Source organism: Marmota monax, unplaced genomic scaffold (assembly GCF_021218885.2).
Source record: "Marmota monax isolate L192 unplaced genomic scaffold, Marmota_monax_Labrador192_F-V1.1 WCK01_AAM20220418_F8-fsc00042, whole genome shotgun sequence".
NCBI classification, from domain to species: domain Eukaryota; kingdom Metazoa; phylum Chordata; class Mammalia; order Rodentia; family Sciuridae; genus Marmota; species Marmota monax.
In genome coordinates, this window is record NW_026693008.1 from 13,925,062 (window position 1) to 13,943,405 (window position 18,344).

Here is an 18,344-nt window from a genome sequence, read left to right on the forward strand (position 1 = left end):
ATCCTGCTTTTTCCTGTAGGGCCCCACCTCCTAAAACTACTACACTGCGGGGTAATGTTCAACATGAATTTTGGAGGAACATAAACATTCAATACATAACCTGGGATGACCTTTCCTCAACCTCCCTTCTTTCTCTGTCCTCAGGATTCAGAGTCACGAACTCCTCAACCCAGATCCTGTAGGGCCGGAGGGTGCAGTTTCATATGGGCTGTAGGTGATGGTAGTGCTCAGTGTCCTGTGTGTCCCCTGCCTGCCTGTCTCCTTCACATTGGCACAGGCACAGTTGTTAGCATGATGCGAGCAGCTCACAGCGTACATGTGGTCTACACCCTGGTGCTGGTGACCGAGGCATCTTGTGGCCTCTGTCTGATCTTCAGTCTGAAGCTTTTGCTTCTGAAAGCTTTTGCTCGCGCATGGTTTTCCCTTTGCCATTGGGACTGACACGTGTTCACCTTTGTCTCTAAATGCATCTGGTGTCATTGCCTAAAAGAAATACAAAGCTTCTTGACAGTAAAGGATGAAGACCCTTGTGTTTTCTACCCTTACCTGCCTGGTGGAGAAGAACTATCCAAGCATGACAGATGGCCATGTCACCTTTGTTCTGGATGTACCCGAGCTCCTCTGGTGTTTTATTTATATGTTGCAGCTCAGTTCCTGGTTTGAAACTGTCACATCAGATTAACTCACTTCCAGCCAGGAAGGCTGTAAATATACTTGATGGGGCAAGAAGTGTCAGTACCCTAGAATGCAATCTGCACTGGGTGCCTGAAGGGCCCCACCCACTCCATGCTGGCCACAGGAGGACAGGCCTCCAGCCGGAAGGGGAGGGGGCCTAGCACCCTATGTCCACCAGGCTGCACCTGCCATGCCTTCTGCTGCTACCCTGCATGTTCCACTTGCCTCTGGCCCTTGCTCTAATCCTCCTTTTTTTCCCAACCTCTTGCCTCCTTTCAGAAATCAACAGCAGTGATATGTCGGCCCATGTCACCAGCCCCTCTGGCCGTGTGACTGAGGCAGAGATTGTGCCCATGGGGAAGAACTCACACTGCGTCCGGTTTGTGCCCCAGGAGATGGGCGTTCACACGGTCAGTGTCAAGTACCGTGGACAGCATGTAACCGGCAGCCCCTTCCAGTTCACTGTGGGGCCACTTGGTGAAGGGGGTGCCCACAAAGTTCGGGCAGGAGGCCCTGGCCTGGAGAGAGGAGAAGCAGGAGTCCCAGGTGAGCATTCCAGCAGCTTGGAGGAGACTGAGAGTTGTTGGGGATGATAACCTGCACCCCTGGCTCTAAAGGGAAGACTTCTCATGGATGGCATTCAGGGACATTCCTTATTCAAGGCTTCTGTGGCTAAGTAAGTTTGAGAATTGCCCAGAGCTAAATAGGCTTCCAGGACTTCTCAGAGTCTATAACTTATTAGTGTGGATCTGAAGCTCTAAGAGGGTCTGATGTGCTATGGAACACACTAGAATGCTGCAAAACCAGTGGTCAGGGTCTGTTATTCCCATCCTTTTCTGGCTTCATTTGAGTGTATTCAAAAGATGCCAATTATATGTGAACTTAGTAATCATGGGCAGTGCTTAGGAGACAACAGGGATGGCCCTTGGTTGGATCCTGCCTAAGGTTTGAGAAAGAGGAAAGGGCTGGTGAGGGACTAAACCAAGCACTACAGATTTGAACAGGTAGAGGGGCTGGAGCTGTCCTGGGCTCAGTCATTAACCCAGTGTTTTTTTACTCTCAGCTGAGTTTAGCATCTGGACCCGGGAAGCAGGTGCTGGAGGCCTCTCCATCGCTGTTGAAGGTCCCAGTAAGGCCGAGATTACATTTGATGACCATAAAAACGGATCATGTGGTGTGTCTTATATTGCCCAAGAGCCTGGTATGTATTCAAGGGTTCACTGAACACATTTTGCCTATTCAGAGATGGTTAAGTTACAAGGAAAAGAAACCCATCTAACTCAAGTATCCAAGGCATTTGTGGGAGGAGGCACAATAGAGAGCTTTCTAGAAAGCCAGTTGCAGAAAATAACTGGGTCTCAAAGGGGTGAGGACTCTTGTTATCATTATCTTTCACAATTCTTTCTCCATTGGCATATTTGCTTTTTGCTTTCTTTCAAATGCTTCTGTCAACTCATGGCCCATGACTGGGACATTTGCCCCAGGATAGTGGCCTAGGTGTCTAAGTTCCCTAGAGCAAGGTTCTTCATCTTTTGTGTCACAGGGACCCTTTTGGCATCTGGTAAAGTATATGGGGTCTGTTCTTAGGATGATATTTTGAAACAAAATATATTAGGTTATAAAGGAAATCAATTATATTAAAATGTAGTTATCAAAATTAAAACATAGGTATTGATAGTTATCAGATATGCACCATAACAATATATGTTTCTCTTAATACATTAAATCATAAGATTTAGTGATGGTATACTAATGAGCTTAATTTCAAAGTAGTGATCAGTGCAAATGATATATCAAAATATCTATAAAACTTAAAATGGTGTAAAAAATACCATTTTTGTTGGTGATAAGTCCAGGTACTTATCCTGTGCTGTGATTTCTTATTGACATTTATAAAGACTAAATTTCATTAAAGATGTGATTTTCCTCCCCCATTCGAGTCTGTGGATCTCCTGGATTCTCTGCATAGACCCTTTGGGGACCCTGTGGGCCTAACCCTGCCAAATTAAGAAAATTATACTGACTCTTTCATTTAGCTATGGCCCTGGAGCAAAGCTGTATCTCTCTGAAGACATTTTATTCCTAGCTAAGAAGCCAGAGGCCACTCTGGAGGTGCCTTTTCAGAATCTGTGAAATGATGGAGCTTTCCTATCCCTACAGGTAACTACGAGGTGTCTATCAAGTTCAATGATGAGCACATCCCTGAAAGCCCCTACCTGGTGCCCGTCATCGCACCCTCTGACGACGCCCGCCGCCTCACTGTTATGAGCCTTCAGGTGAGACGCAAGGAAGCATCCGTCTCCTTGGCCACAGGCCAGCCAGTGAGACCCCTGGACTCCTGAGGCCTCTTCAATCCCCCCTTGGGTGCCAAGGCCCCTAGTTTCACTTTGACCTCAAGTCTTGCCCCTTGTGGGCAAGCATTCCCATGACAGGGTCAGCTCCCCACGTACTCAGAGCAGAAAACAGTTGGGTCAATCAACAGCACACCTCAACGTTTAGGGACAAGTTTACTTTTAAATATTTATTTAAGAGAAACAAAGGAAGCCTGTTAATAATTGGTTAAGGGATAAGGAGAGACTTATACAAAACAGACAGAAAACCAGCAGCCCAGTGATATTTAACCTGCTCTTGTTTGGCTGCTTTTTCCCTCAAAGTCAATTGCGATTTATTTTATAGGATGATTTTTTTTAATAGAATAGTTGTAGCAGCCAGGATCCAGCTAGCATGAGGTGGCAGAGTAAGGTCTCTCTCACCTCAAAAACTGGGCTGTTGACTGCAGTTGCCTGAATCTCCACCCTGATCTAGAGGCAAATGGTTGCTTTATCCACCCTACTGGGATACCAGGAGATGCAGCAACCCCCAACCCCATCTCAAACAGGTCACTTCAGTGTTGCATTGGCACCTTTAGCCAAACTAAGAGCCACTGGGGATGCATCTGCATCTGTTGCTCAGGACATTGAAAAATAATTTGTGTGAAATCAAAAGTAGCATTTAAGTTGTAGAATAACACCAGACTCTTTAAATAGGATTTCTGGTTAAGGGGCTTTCTGTATAACCTTTGGCTGCCCTGAGTTCTCAAAAATATTGGCTTGATTAATATCCACTTTAGTATCTCAGATTGGTGATATCATTGCATCTAGTTCCATAGGCTTCATTTACATTTGAGATTCTAGTCTTATTCTGGGGGAATTGGGATACTCCTAGATATTCCAAATGTTAGTCTTTCAGGTAGGGACTGAGATAGAACCCAAACCAGCATCATAGTTCATAGATTGAAGAGGCCTCATGTGGAGAATACCAAGGGTACTAACTGGTCACTGTGGTGTAGATGTATTTCTTGTGTTTCATTTAAAGGCTTCTTAACAGAAGCTTCTTTTGTGGCTGGCTTAAACCTTTGGAGGGAGATAAACCCAGCATTTGTTGAGGGCATAGAGCTGCCTTCATGCATCTCAAAGATTCCTTTTGGATCTTCTGAGGTGTTTATCTCCCTCTTGAGGATTTAGCAGCAAGCAGATTCAGGTAAAGTAAATGATTGTGTCCAAAATGAGCTGGTTTGGAGAAAGCCTCTTCCCAAAACCTTTGCTATAGAGTCCTCACATCACAGTTTGGTTATAAATATTTCAGTAAGCGTGCAGGAGGCCTTCTATCAAGCTTTTGCAACCAGCTGCTACAGCAAGAGGGACCTGTGTGTCTACATCGTCCCCTGTTCTTTCTGGGTTATTTGATACTGAGGGTTGTGTAAATTATTTATCAGAGCCTTAGTGGAGGCCTGCACAGCCACATCTGGTGCTGGTTAGGCAAGAGAGGCATGTATTGTTTTGTCTTGCTTTCGAGACTTTGTAGAAAATTGGAGTCGGCTGACATTTCGTGGAGGAGGGAGTGGAATAGGGGTGATCTGGTGATCAAAGAATCCTTAATTTTGTGTTACGTCCTTCCTCCCCAGGCTGTAAGCTCTAGGCAGCACAGTAGAGTAGAACATTCTGCAGCAATGGAAATGTTCCCCATTTTCACTGTGCTGCATGGTAGTCCCTAGCCACCTGTGGCTGGCTATTGAGCACTTGAAATGTAACTAGAATAACTGATAAGTGGAATTTGGAATTTTATTTAATTTTAAGTGCTTTGAATGTGATTTGAAATGTCAAATCCAGATATTCATTTTATGGTCTATACACTCATAGGCTACATGTATTTTTAATTTATATTTATATATTTACATACATACATATAACCACATGTGGCTGGTGACTATCTAACTGGACAACACAGCTTTAGGGACTTGCTACTAACATATGGTCCTTAGACCAGCACCCTTGGCATTTAGAAATGCCAGCACCTGGAAATTTAGAAATGTCAAATCCAGTCCCCACTGAGAATCTGATCAGATCTCCTGATGATGTGCTTGCGTGGGAAGTGTGATCTCTGCTTTCATTAGTGTCTGAGGTGTGGCTGTCTATAATCAAGTTTAAAACAAAAAAGTGCTGACTTATAAAATTTTGCTGCTTGGGATTGGCCAGTCTTAATGTGTATTAAATGTTGCTGTTTGATTTAGTTCCTAAGTACCTAGTTCTCTGTCTTTCCAGGGGAGGCTACTGGGTCCCAAATAGAACATGTGGAGTAAAACTGACCCAGAGAAAAGCAAAAACTACATTTCTCCCCATTGTTTTGTTTTGTTCTTTTGTTTTTGTTTGTTTATTTTGTTTTGGTGGGATGGGTGTAGGCATTTTGAAGCCTTTCTGTGTATGGGCCAGGCCTTGTGCTGAGTGTTGTACCTGTGTAACTTCATTTAATCCTCTCAACAGCTCTCTGAGATAGATGAATTTATTACGTCCATAAATAATGTATTATTTATGTAAGTAATTCATCATTACTTACTGAGACTCAAAGAAGGATCAGCAGCTTAGTCATATTGCTAGGAAATGGTAGTAAACCTAGGTCCAGCTGATTCTTCACCTCACTGTACAGTCTTGCCTGCATTAAATGTTTTTTCCATTCCTACTCTTGAGAGGAAAAAGAACAGTGGTATAAAACTTTAAGTTAGGGAGTGCATGGTTTGGTCAGCTTCTAGGCTTCTCTTAAAGGGGAGTTCTTATAACTTGCCTGGCCCACACAAGGCCCTGGGTTCGATCCCAAGTGCAGAAAAAGAAAAAAAACGAAAGAAAACAAAAAGGAGTTCTTGGTTTATTTCAGCTTGGGAGATACTGCATTTTCTGGCCTGTATAGGTCTTGTTTGAGATGATTAGACAGTAGTCTGATTGACCAAGCTGTCCCAACCCTCCAACCCCATGAGCTGTCTCTTCCAGCCTAAACCAGCCTAAATGGTTTGAATACAAAACTGTGCAGATGTGTGTCTTGGTTTTCTTGAACTCTGTACTAGAAATGTACGTGATCTGCTCACACTCTTTTGTTGTCAGATGTTATTTGGAAACATATTCTGGGCCTATTTGCATGAATACTGTCATCTGGAGTCCTGGGTCAGGTCGGTGTGTGCCACTGAGCAGGAGCTCCAAGGGCCATAACCTGTCTAATATATTAAATTCTCAGGAATCGGGATTAAAAGTTAACCAGCCAGCATCCTTTGCTATAAGGTTGAATGGTGCAAAAGGCAAGATTGATGCAAAGGTGCATAGCCCCTCGGGAGCCGTAGAGGAATGCCATGTGTCTGAGCTGGAGCCAGGTAAGCAGGAGGCCCGCAGAACATCGCTGTGTGTATGCGTCCCAAGTCTCGTCACTGCCAGCGACATTGTTTCTAAATTGTGATTTAGACATGGAACACAGAGACTCTTGACTTTGGCGTAAAATTCTTTTTTTCTTCTTCCTCCTTCCTCCTCCTTTCCTCTTTGTTCTTCCTTTTCCTTCTCCTTCACAAATTCTGCTTTCCTTTCTGTTTGTTTTTCAGATTCTTTTCACTTGACATTCTTTGTGATTTTTCTCTCATTTTAACAAAATCTTACAGATTTTTGTTACATTGTTGATCTTATGACATAAGTAAGTATACTTTGATTTCATTTTGCTGTGAGGAAAAAGTAGATCAACGTTCATCTGTAAAGTGAAAAAAGAGAATCTAGGTTCTTGAGCTTATTACCCTAAGATTTTCTTGCGTGGTGCCCTGATATATGGAATTCTCTGACAATGATCAACTTTAAGGAAATCATCTTTAAGAAGTGAACATTTATTGAGTGTCAAGACATGGCAGGAAGATGAGGCTGGGGAATACATGCTCCCTGCCCTCAGAGAACTGCTCAGAGCTAGTGAGCAAGGCCAGAAACCCGCACCACCTGGTAATGACCCCCGATGGTTCCTTTGTCACAGGAGAACTGATCAGCAGCTGATGAAAATGTTAGAGCAGGAGAGAGAAGCAGGATCAAAGTGTCTGTTAGCAGTGATTTGATTTGGTCATTCAGCTGTGTTCTCCAAGCTCCGAAGATCTTTACTCTTTCTTCTGATTTATGGGTCATTGTGAGGCTGGCTTTGGTAGCAAGATGGCTGCAGCAGTACCAGATTTCCAGTCTTCACACTGCACCAACCAAGAGACATTTTCCTCTCAGAATTCGTTTTCAGAAGTCTGAGAGATGCCTTTTCTTGAAGTCTCCAGCAAAGCTCCCCTTCCATCTCACTGAACAGGGACACATGCCCATGACTAAGTCATTTACTGTAGCTAAAGAAATGGCCTTATACTAATTGACTTAGACTTGAAGAAAGAAGGATTTTCTTTATTCATTCAGGGCCCACATCTGGACATGAGAATGGGTACCCAGCTGGGAACTGCTAGGGGAAGTACAGAGCTGAGAGGATTAGGGTGGGCAGCTCTAGGATATTGATCTCTGGAGAGTACTTGATTAAAAAAGAAGAAGGTTTGGGTGGAACTTTGAGGGATCAGATTCTACAGGAGATGAAGGTACAAGGAGCCAGGGAAGAATTGAGAGACTAACCAGAGAAGAGGAGGTGAAGGAGGGCAGATGCTCTGCATCCCAGGCTGGAGAGGGTCACTTGGGGCATAGGAGATGGATAATCTAGGTGCCCACTTCAGTTAACAGATTCTCTTGCCACATGCTGTGACCCACACTCTCAACAACAAAACCTGGCTGTTGCCTGTGGTTGTTAGCTTTGGGCTTAATTAAGGAGCATTAATGCTAGTTGGAACCATTTATTCCCCTTCAAGAGGCCAAGTAGCAAGACATTGTGAGAAGTGAGCTTTTCATAAAGGAAGTGTCCTGAGGCGGAGGCCAGAGTGTGAAACCAAATTTGAGACTTGGATGCATTTCCCAAAGGGCTGACCAGGAACACACAAATAGACCCGTCTGGTTTTGAAATCCACCGTGTTATGTGCCAGGCTCCCAGCATTTTTAAATGATTTTAAGGGTGGCCTGCAGTTCTGTGTCCTCACCTAACTCCAGCGTGTTCATCTGCCTGGTTTCATTCTGTGACTTTGCTTATTCTCCTAGATAAGTATGCTGTTCGCTTCATCCCCCACGAAAATGGCATCCACACAATTGATGTCAAATTCAATGGGAGCCACGTGGTTGGAAGCCCCTTCAAAGTTCGAGTTGGGGAGCCGGGACAAGCGGGGAATCCTGCCCTGGTGTCTGCCTACGGTGCAGGGCTTGAGGGGGGCACCACAGGTAAAATATCATTGCACTTCTTATCTTTAACAAAGCCAGCTCCAGGGGCAAAGCCAGGTGGAAATCTCCAAGGCCTGCAGAAGCCACCTGTACACTCCCCCTGGGAAAGTGGAGTAGCATGTACTTTGGAGACTCTTGCTGTCCACCATTGTTTTGGGAGATATGGCTTGACCTGTGATAAATCCAGAGTGAGATCTCTGTGGCAGTATTATCATGTCATTACTGTTCATTGTGGCCCAGATGTCTTCCTTCACCAAGTTCCTGGACCCCAGGGACAAGACACTGATAGTTGGGGAACATACCTGGTGTCATTAGTTACGAGTTTTTTTGCTTGCACAGAATTCACTGGTATCATCCTTCCCCATCAGTTCTTCTGGTCCCTGACTCCCAGAAATACACCAAAACAGTGTAAAATCTGTCATGGCCCATTTCCTCCTCCTTTATTCTCTACTCCTGAAATGGCTCAAGAATTCTGAAACTTTTTGGACTCATTACAATATATTTTTAATGTTTGCTCCATTAAAATGGGACATATCTGATTCTGGAAACATAGGAACTGAAGAAGGATTTAAGGTGAAATTTACTTCTTTCCTCTGCTCCTGCCTCTCCCTGGCCCCTGGTCCAGGAGCAAATACCCCTAGCAGCTCAGAGAGACTTTCACACCATCTGCCTATCTCTCATTTGTCTTCATTCTTGCTGGCTAGGTTGGTTAGCTACTTCTTTAAATGGTCAGATGCACGGTTTTGCTTCTTTTATTTTATGGAAGTGATCTTATTGCACAGATTGGTGAGCAGCTTGCTTTCTTCCCTTGACATCTTAAATATTTTTCTGTATCCAAACATACAGCTCCACCCCCCGCCCCCTAAATGCCTGTAGTTGGTATTCATACTGTGAACTAAAAGCTGTTTGCATGGTCAACTAGAGATGGACATTGGCTGATATTCACTGTGTCACTGTTTCAGAAGATGCTGGGGTGGGGAATTTGTCCTCTTGGGTGTCTCTGCAGGGGAAATCTGTAGTGGGAGACTCATTTGCATTTGATGTTACTTGGGGCCCTCTTGGGAAAGCAGCCCATGCTGTTTTTCTCAAGTCCCTTGTTTGTGTGCATCTCTCCTCTTAGTTCTCCCGCCCCCACCATGCTGCCCTGCTGTGAGTGGGATGGAAAAAGAAATATCTTCCTCGTGGGAAAGGGGATGAGTGGCCATGGTTCCTGGCATGCAGTCCTGGATCAAAAGCATCCTAAGTGCCCAAGGGTCCCTACTCAGATTCATGAGTGACTGATGGGCTGGCATGCTCTTGGGGACTCCAACCAAAGCAATGGCCTTAACAACCCCCCACCACCACCAGGATGGCATTAATGCTGCTGGGCTCCTCAGACCATCCAGATTGGCCCCCACTGAACTCTGAGCCAGCAGCTTGCCCTTTGTGAAGGGCCTTAGGTGAAATCCATTTTGACAGTTGAGGAAAGGGAATCAGAGAGGTCCATCACCCCCAGACTCACTCAGGTAGGAGGAGGCAGAACCAGGACTCAGTCAAGGTCCATGATCTGAGAGCCTGGTGATAGCCTAACCCCCAGGCTGTCCCTCCTCCCTAAGTGCCCACTTACCTGGAGGGCACGCACACACCTTCAGCTTACTTTGTGGAGTGTCCTAAACTAACACCCTGTCTTCCCAGCAGCCCTAGAATAATTTCCAACAGTACAGGCATTGACCCTTGGCAGGCTACCCACTGAGCACTGAGGTGGGGTCCTGCTTCTTGAGTGCACAGCATCCTGTGTTCCCTGTGCCAGCCAGCAACCATCTGATCCCCCTGTTGGCTCATGCCTACAGTACCCAGCCTCTCCCACTTCCTCTTGGCAGATTGCATGCCTTCTCCAGAGCTTGGATTTCAGGCTGAGCTTTGCAAGCACTGGACACTGCAGGGAGAAGGAGCCTGTCTTGGAGGGAAGCTTCTAGCCAGGAGAGGAGAGTACAGAGCATGCTTGTTTCAAACCCTGTGCAAATATTGCTCTTGTCAAGGGGAAGGTGTCTTGTTTTTTCTAGCCCTCCCATTCCCAAGCCTTTCCCCAAATATCCATGTGGAGGTTACACAGCTGCAGTGTGAACGGATGAAGAGGTATCTGCTCTGCTGCTGAAGGGTCCAGCATGCTGACCTTCAGCACAAAGCAAACCTCCCTGTGTTTATCTTGGGTGGGTTTGTTGTATCTCTTGGCTCAAACTTTCAATGGTCCATTCTGCAGATTTGGGAACAGGGCATGAGGAGAATTTAGGGCAGGGCTCTGCTGAGGCTTGGAGGTCAGGAGTTAGACTAGGGAGGTTTCCACTCTTTGGAGCAACTGAGTGTGTTTCCTGATAAATGCTCCAGAACCCCAAGATACACCCTATGCCTTCTCCTTCTCTACCCTCTCTCACCTTAAAGACTAAGTTGCACTGCATTAAACATGCACTGAACTCACAGGAACTCAGCCAGGCTGGGGTAGGGGAAGACCGTCATGTTGAGGTGTTTGTTGGTATCAGATCCTGGTTGTAGCTGGAGGTGGTGGTAAGAGACTTCTGTATGCAGGCTTTCTCTCTCCTGTCTTCTCTCAGACAGGTGTCTTAGTTCCAAGTCGGACAGACCTTATATCTACATACCAGTTCTGCTGGTCCCCAGCTGTGTAACTCTGGACAAGTTCTTTGCCTTTCTGTATCTCCAATTCATTTTCTGTGAAGTGGAAATAAAGAAGCCTAGTTAGTAAGCTTATTCTGAGTATTAAAGTAGCTAATAAATAGCCAGGTAGCTCTTGTCCTGTACTTCCTAATTTCCTTTTCCCACCTTATCATCATCTTTGCCTTTTTGGGCTCTCAGAGTCAGAATGAACTGATTTTTTTTTTTTTTTTCCCCTCAGGAATGAAATAACTTGTTAAAAAGAGTGGGGTGGGGGGAGTGGAGCTGGACTAGACATAGAGCTCAGTTGGTAGAATGCGTGCCTCATGTGCACATGGCCCTAGGTTCAATCCTCAGCACCACAAAAAAAGAAAAAAGAATGGTGTTGGGCTGGGCAGCTTAGTGGTAGAGCACTTGCCTAGCACATGTGAGGCACTGGGTTTGATCCTTAGCACCATGTAAAAATAAATAAATAAAGGTATTGTGACAATCCAGAACTAAAAATTAAAAAAAAAAAAAAAAGAAAGAAAGAGTGGAGCTGCCAGGTGTGGTGACACATGCCTGTAATCCCAGTGATTTGAGATGCTGAAGCAGGTGGATCTCAAGTTCAACAACTTAGTGAGGCCTGAAGCAACTTAGTGAGACCTTTGTCTCAAAGTAAAAAAATGAAACAAGGGCTGGGGATGAGGCTCAGTGGTTAAGCACCCCTGGATTCAATCTCTGCTACCTAAGGGGGCAGGGGTGGGGTGGGTGGGGGGAGTTGGAGCTTCTGTGCACTATAGCCAGGCCTTTTAAACTTCATTTTACAAATATCTTTCCTTATCGCCACCTTACAGCTACTTCCTGGACATACCACCCCTTTGTTACAGACTGTCTGCTTCCCCACAGTCCCCAGCCTGGCAGCTGCTGCTTAAGGGGCTTCTCAGCTGCATAGATTAGGAACCATGACAAAGTTGAGATAGTGGGAGGGACTTGGGACAGGAGCCTCTGGAGCTTCCAGAAACAGCTGGGCTGTGTTTGAAAGTCATACAATGGCGGTTCCTTTTCTTTTATTGATAACCAGAACAATAATTCCTTCTCTGATCCGAGGGCTATAATTAAACCAAAACATTTCCCAACTGGGGTGGTGTCCAGGGCTCTGGCAAAAATGGCCTCCTGTGGGGGTACTGTGCTAGGGATGCCCCATAGAGGGCACTGTAGGGGGCACGCAGCTGATGTTCTGACACCCAAGCAGCCCCACTGACCCCTGGAGTAGAGAGCGGGGAGTGGGATTTTTGTGGAGCTGTGGGCTTAGGTAGGAGTGCCTTCATGGCCATCAGTTGGTGTTCTCTTTTGGGCTTTTGTCACAAGCAGGATGCCCTGGGACAACCAAGAGGTTAGGTATCCTGAGGTTGCAGCTTGGGCACCTCCACTGTCTTTCCGGTGGCCAAGAAGGGCCTGGGCACCAGAGCCTTGCAGACTTGGTTCAGATGCTGCTTGCTACTTTCTGATGATACATCATGACGGGCAAGTGGTCAAACCTCCCTTAGTCTTAGTGCCATTCTGTGAAAGGGTCCCATGCACATGCATGTAAAATAATGCCAGGCACAGGGTCTGCAGCTTATGTGGGGTCTGTGGTTCTCAGCAGGAGCTCCTCTTTTATTCCTGTTTTTGTTGCTGGAATTCATGGCTGGCAGATCACAGTGATTACTCCAGTTTTCGGGATGGGGTGCAGGGCAAGGAGCCTGAAGAGGAAGAGAGGGGACACTGGGCCTCCTTGGCATCTCTAAATCTACCCAAAGGAGAAAAGAAAGGTCAAAGGGGCCCACGCCTCTCTTCCCTGCCTGGAGGCAGAGCTGGGCCACTGGCTGAAGCAGCACTTTAGGCTCACAATGATGACTCAGGCTCCTCTCCCTCAGCCACGGCTCATGCCCGGAGGAGAGAACAGGGTGTCCAGGCAGTTTACACTTGTGGGCGAAATGTCAGCCACACTCCTGCCTCACCCTGGGTTAGGAAACTACCCACCCAGGGCCCAAGGTTCTCTGTGCCAGAAGTCAGAGCTGGACCAGTGGGTTCCCATCAAGGCAAGCCCTCTTTGAGGAAACATATGTGTACACTACCATTGCTTTAACACCCCCAGGAAAGCCCCCCACATAACACCCCTCATCCCTCCAAATCATTTACAAGTGCATTCCCTTTTCCTCTCTCGCAGGTATCCAGTCTGAATTCTACATCAACACCACCCGAGCAGGCCCAGGGACGTTGTCTGTCACTATTGAAGGCCCATCCAAAGTTAAAATGGATTGCCAAGAAACCCCAGAGGGGTACAAAGTTATGTACACGCCCATGGCTCCTGGAAACTATCTGATCGGTGTCAAATATGGCGGACCCAACCACATTGTGGGCAGTCCATTCAAAGCCAAAGTGACAGGTAATGATGAACAACCTCAGAGTTATTCTGCCCTATGGAGCTAGTCTTATCTGACTAACAATATGATTTTAGATATTAAATCTACTTTGAATCTTGAATGTAAAGAAATAGTATGAGGGGCTGAGGATGTGGCTCAAGCGGTAGTGCGCTCACCTGGCATGCGTGCGGCCCGGGTTTGATCCTCAGCACCACATACAAACAAAGATGTTGTGTCCACCAAAAACTAAAAATAAATATTAAAAAAAAAAAAGAAAAGAAATAGTATGACATTCCAGAGGCCAGTGTGTTGAAAACTTGCAAAAATAAGTCCACATAGTGAGGCAGTATAGACGTGAAGAAAGCAGGTTAGATGGGTGTTTTTGTTTTTTGATGTTTTTTTCCCCCCCTATTAACAGAAAGAAGAAATGTTTACATACTTGAAATCTAATGTATTTGTTTAATCAGAGCCTGAAAAAAAAACTTTCTAACCTTTTCGTTTGAAATAATCAAAAAGTTTTTTTTTTTTTTTTTTTTTAATTTATAAGAACATAGGCCAAGTGCAGTAATCCCAGCAACTTGGGAGGCTGAGGCAGGAGGATCACAGGTTCAAGGCCAGCCTCAGCAATTTAGTGAAGCCCTAAGCAACTTACTGAGACCCTGTCTCAAAATAAAAAATGCTGGGGATATAGCTCAGTTGTTAAAGCATCCCTAGGCTCAATCACCAGTAAAAACAAAACAAACAAATTTACAAAACGATGTCTCCTTCCAAACACTGAGGGGAAAAATGCCAAATAGTAAAAACAACTTCACAAACTGGCACCCAAAGGTAACCACCTTACATATTGTAGTAAATCCCTTCCATGATGTCATGATTCACTGTTAGATAAGTAATATAGGTTCATCGCAGAAAAATGAGAAAACTTGGGAAAAACATCCTCTGTCATGTATAGAATCAATTATGTCCTTTCAATGTATATATGTCCTGCTTATACATAGAGTATTTTATATGAATGGAAAGGTAAATTCTGCAGGGTGGCAGAATTTGTCAGCTAAGGCCAGACTGGTCCATTTGCCCAGAAAGGCAAATCCTAGTTGTATGTATGGGTGGAGCCTCAGGGGATTTGGAAGACACTGTGGTTATGGGATATGGATATATAGTGGCTTTTGTATCCAGGTGTTGGGCTGTGGGGATCTTTCTGGGACTTTTACATGGGATACCTGCCTGTCCTCTGACTGAGAGTCCTCTGGTCTGGCCATGCATCCCTCCCTCCTGCTCTCCCATGTCCTAGGTCAGCGTCTGGTCAGCCCGGGCTCATCCAATGAAACCTCGTCCATCCTGGTGGAGTCAGTGACCAGGTCATCAACAGAGACCTGCTATAGTGCCATCCCCAAGTCATCCTCGGATGCCAGCAAGGTGACTTCCAAGGGAGCAGGGCTCTCAAAGGCCTTCATGGGACAGAAGAGCTCCTTCCTGGTGGACTGCAGCAAAGCTGGTAGGTAGCGTGGTTCCACTGGGGTGGGGTGGAAGGGAATGGGGCCTAGACAGGCCAAGTATCCTCCTACACTTTGAGCTCCCCTGCTAAGGCCTTCAGTAGCGTCCACCCCCCCTCTCCCTTGCCCCATGCAACCCAACCACCATCAAACAACCATGTTTCTTGCCCTATTCTCCTGCACTTAATGTCTATACCTGTTTGTTCTCTCTTTGCCCCTTGATTCTTTGAGATGACCCCAAGGTAGTCATGAAAGGCAGTAGTATCCCCATTACAGATGGGCAGACTGATTTGGTTAATCTAGTCCCTTCTCTTCCACTAATTGCTCTAATTTCCAGCTGAACTTGGGTGTCAGGGGTCAGTTGCCCAGGTTCTGACATCCAGAGCACCTGGACTAGAAACCTGGCTCTGCCATTTCACTTATTTGTTCTCAATGCTGGGCACATGAACCTCACTGTCAAGCTCTGTAAGTCTCTGTTGGTAATCACCACAGCCTCCCACCTGCTCAGGGGCCCAGCGTCCTCACAGAAGCTCAACAGGCAGTCCCAGGCTTGTCTCCCTTGATTCACATGTTCTCTTTCTGCTGCCCGGAGTGACCACTTTTCCCTTTGCTCTTCAGGTTCCAACATGCTGCTGATTGGAGTCCATGGACCCACCACACCCTGTGAGGAGGTCTCCATGAAGCATGTGGGCAACCAGCAGTACAATGTCACATATGTTGTCAAGGAGAGGGGGGATTACGTTCTGGCTGTGAAGTGGGGGGAAGAACACATCCCCGGCAGCCCTTTTCATGTCACAGTGCCTTAAAATAGTTTGCATCAAATCCTGGGAGGAATTCTTATGGTTGCTTTTATCGCTTGTTTGTAATTCATTTTATACCATGTCCTCCAGCCTGTTGGTAGGTCTAAATCCCATCCCAAAACACTACCATTCTAAAGTGCCTTCAGAAATAAGTCCTAGACTTGACTCTTGAGGGATGCATTGGGTAATCATAAGAAATGCAAATTTGTCCAATGGACTAAGAAGATCCAACGTATACTCAGTTCACCTCAGACCTTGGGGGCACAGGTCACTGCAGACAGACCAAGAATATGGGGAAGACTAACATTTTTAAAAAATGAAACTGGCCAACCTAAGCTACAGGTTTGCTGTTGAGCCTTTACAAAAAAAAAGATAGGGGGTGAGGGTGGGGGTGGGAGGGGGCCGGAAAAAAGAGGAGACCTAGTTTAGGTTGTAATTTAGCAAAGGGATTCCTCCAGACCAGCTGGATCTAGTCCAGGGCCCATATTCCATAGGAAAAGGCTGTTAGGTGCTCCACCATGTTGACACTACTTCTCACCAATCACCCATTGCACTCTGGCCTCCTGACATTCTTTCTGGGCAGAGCCAATTGGTGGCACATGGCTGCCTAGTGTTTCTGCACTTCCTCTGGTGATTATTTCCTTGCAGTCATAAAAGTGTGACCATTTGGCTGCCACGGATCTGCTTTAGGTTTCCAAGTCCATTTCAGTCACTTGGTGGAGGAAATTCTGCAGTGACTAGCAGCAGCCCACTTGCCAAAGATCCCTTCTTACCAACACTAGCCCTTGCTTCTAACACACGCCCCAGTCACTTGTCAGCCTTACCAAAACCTTTAAAGTGACCTCAGGTGGGTGCACATGTTAGTGTTCGCCTCATGAAGGCCTATAAGATGACACAACACTCATAGCCACCCCTGCCAACCTTGTGGGTCACTCAGGAAAATATTAGTATAGACAGGAAAGAATGAAGCTCATGCCAACTTTTGGCTGAGTGTTGGGGAATTGTTGAGGGGCAGGGAAAGGCAGCAGCTTCTTTGGTGATCTCCCCCTTTTGGCAGAACAGTGAAAGCTGCGTAGCTGACAGTTTGCATCAAATCCTGGGAGGAATTCTTATGGATGCTCTTGGGAAAACAATAAGCAGGTGCAGATTTTTTTTTTTTTTTTTTAATGGGGTATAGGGCAGTTTGCAAGCCTTTTGCAGACCTGAGCTGGCTTTGGGATTAAGTTAAAGCAATCAGGGACGTTGCCTCATGGCAGAGCTCAGATGTGTAGCTTGGGCCAGGCAGGCTGACTTTCTGATTTGCTGCTTAGTCCTAAGGAAGTCGCCACTGTCATCATGGGTGTGGTAGGGCTCTGGAGGTGTAGCAGTTGGAGGTGGGTGTTGGTGGTAAAAGTCCACCTTTTAGAAACTGGAGGCAGCCCGAAGCCTAATGTGAAGGGACCACAGGCCTTGGAAACGGGGACAGGGAAGCCAAACTGGAATCAAATGCCGACTGTAAATTGTATCTTATAACTTATTAAATAAAACGTTTGCGCCGTAAAGTTTCCCCTGGCGTTCCTGGGTGGCATCTTTTTTTCTGAATAAATGGTTTGAGCCTCTGACCAGCTCTCCCAATCCCTGACTGAAAAGGCACAGAAGAGCAACTCATTTTGACAATGAGCCTGATTGATCTCTTTCTTCAGGGAAAGGTCTGTGTTCTCCTGAGAGGCCAGGTGGCACAGCCTGAAAGGTGAGGGGACTTTGAGAAGAGGGTGTATGGACCCCAACACCAACACCTCTTGGAGAGTTCTACATACGAAGCTCACCCAGGTAAAAGCAGGGGCAGGTGGAAGCTTTTCCTGATTACATCAGGAAGTCCTTATTTTCCAGGATGTTCTCAAACAAGAACATACCACATATCATCCCACTGCCTTAGACATGCAAGGTTAATATTTGGTGTCACCATCTGCCCTCTGTGTGCTCGTGCTGTTTTTTCTGAGAGCTTTTGTGTGTGTGTGTGTGTGTGGTGGTGGTGGGGACTGAACCCAAGGCCTTATGATGCAAGGCAAGCACTTTACCAATTGAGCTATATCCCCAGCCCTCTCTTTTCTGAGAGCTTCTGGTTGCTGAATGGCTAGGATGGGCCTGGCCCCTTGCCTCCTCCTAGCGTTCCTAACAGTCCTGTGTCACCGTTGACAAGGCTATTGGGTGCAGTTTGCACACCAAATTTACAGACACAGCTTACTTGGGGTTAGACCCTGGCCCTTCTGACCCCAAATGGGAACTCTGCCCCTGTTGACACTGCTATGGAAGCAGAAGCCCTCGGGCAGTGGTTGAAAGTCCTTGCTGAGCCCCTGGCCCTCCAGTGTTGGGGCAGGAAACTGGATCTTTCCTATGTTTCTTCTGACACCAAGCTGTGAATCAGAATGGTGATTTCTTTACCTCTGAGAGGTGGGAGGAAGAAATTGGAGGGAAGGAACACCCTTATCTGTGGCTTGCACTATGAAGGACTAGCCTGGGCTCCTAGCTCAGGGGGCTATGGGGAGTCCACTCAGGCTCTGCCATGATGTTCTGGCCTTGCCCACCGAGGAGCACAGGGACATAGCCAATGACTTCTCCACCTTCCTGAAGCCTGACCAGGCATTTGGGGAAGGCAGCATTTGTAGGTTAACAGCATGGACTTTGACATTGGTATCCCAGAATTTAAACACTGGCACCACATTTCACTGGCTCTGTGACCTTGGA

General features: G+C 46.2%; 1 protein-coding gene across 6 annotated transcripts in view; it reads left to right on the forward strand.

Moving 5' to 3' along the window:
- The window catches only part of Flnb (filamin B), a 144,897-nt gene extending 127,736 nt beyond the window's left edge, over positions 1–17,161 (forward strand). For all 6 annotated transcript variants that reach the window (XM_046452703.2, XM_046452704.2, XM_046452705.2 and 3 more), the window contains 8 exons: positions 955–1,221; positions 1,739–1,876; positions 2,836–2,951; positions 6,217–6,349; positions 8,118–8,294; positions 13,132–13,350; positions 14,619–14,822; positions 15,439–17,161. In XM_046452703.2, coding sequence (XP_046308659.1) covers positions 955–1,221; positions 1,739–1,876; positions 2,836–2,951; positions 6,217–6,349; positions 8,118–8,294; positions 13,132–13,350; positions 14,619–14,822; positions 15,439–15,626 — 1,442 coding nt within the window. In that variant the 3' untranslated portion in view covers positions 15,627–17,161. The remainder of the gene's footprint in view (positions 1–954; positions 1,222–1,738; positions 1,877–2,835; positions 2,952–6,216; positions 6,350–8,117; positions 8,295–13,131; positions 13,351–14,618; positions 14,823–15,438) is intronic.
- Positions 17,162–18,344: the final 1,183 nt, after the last annotated feature.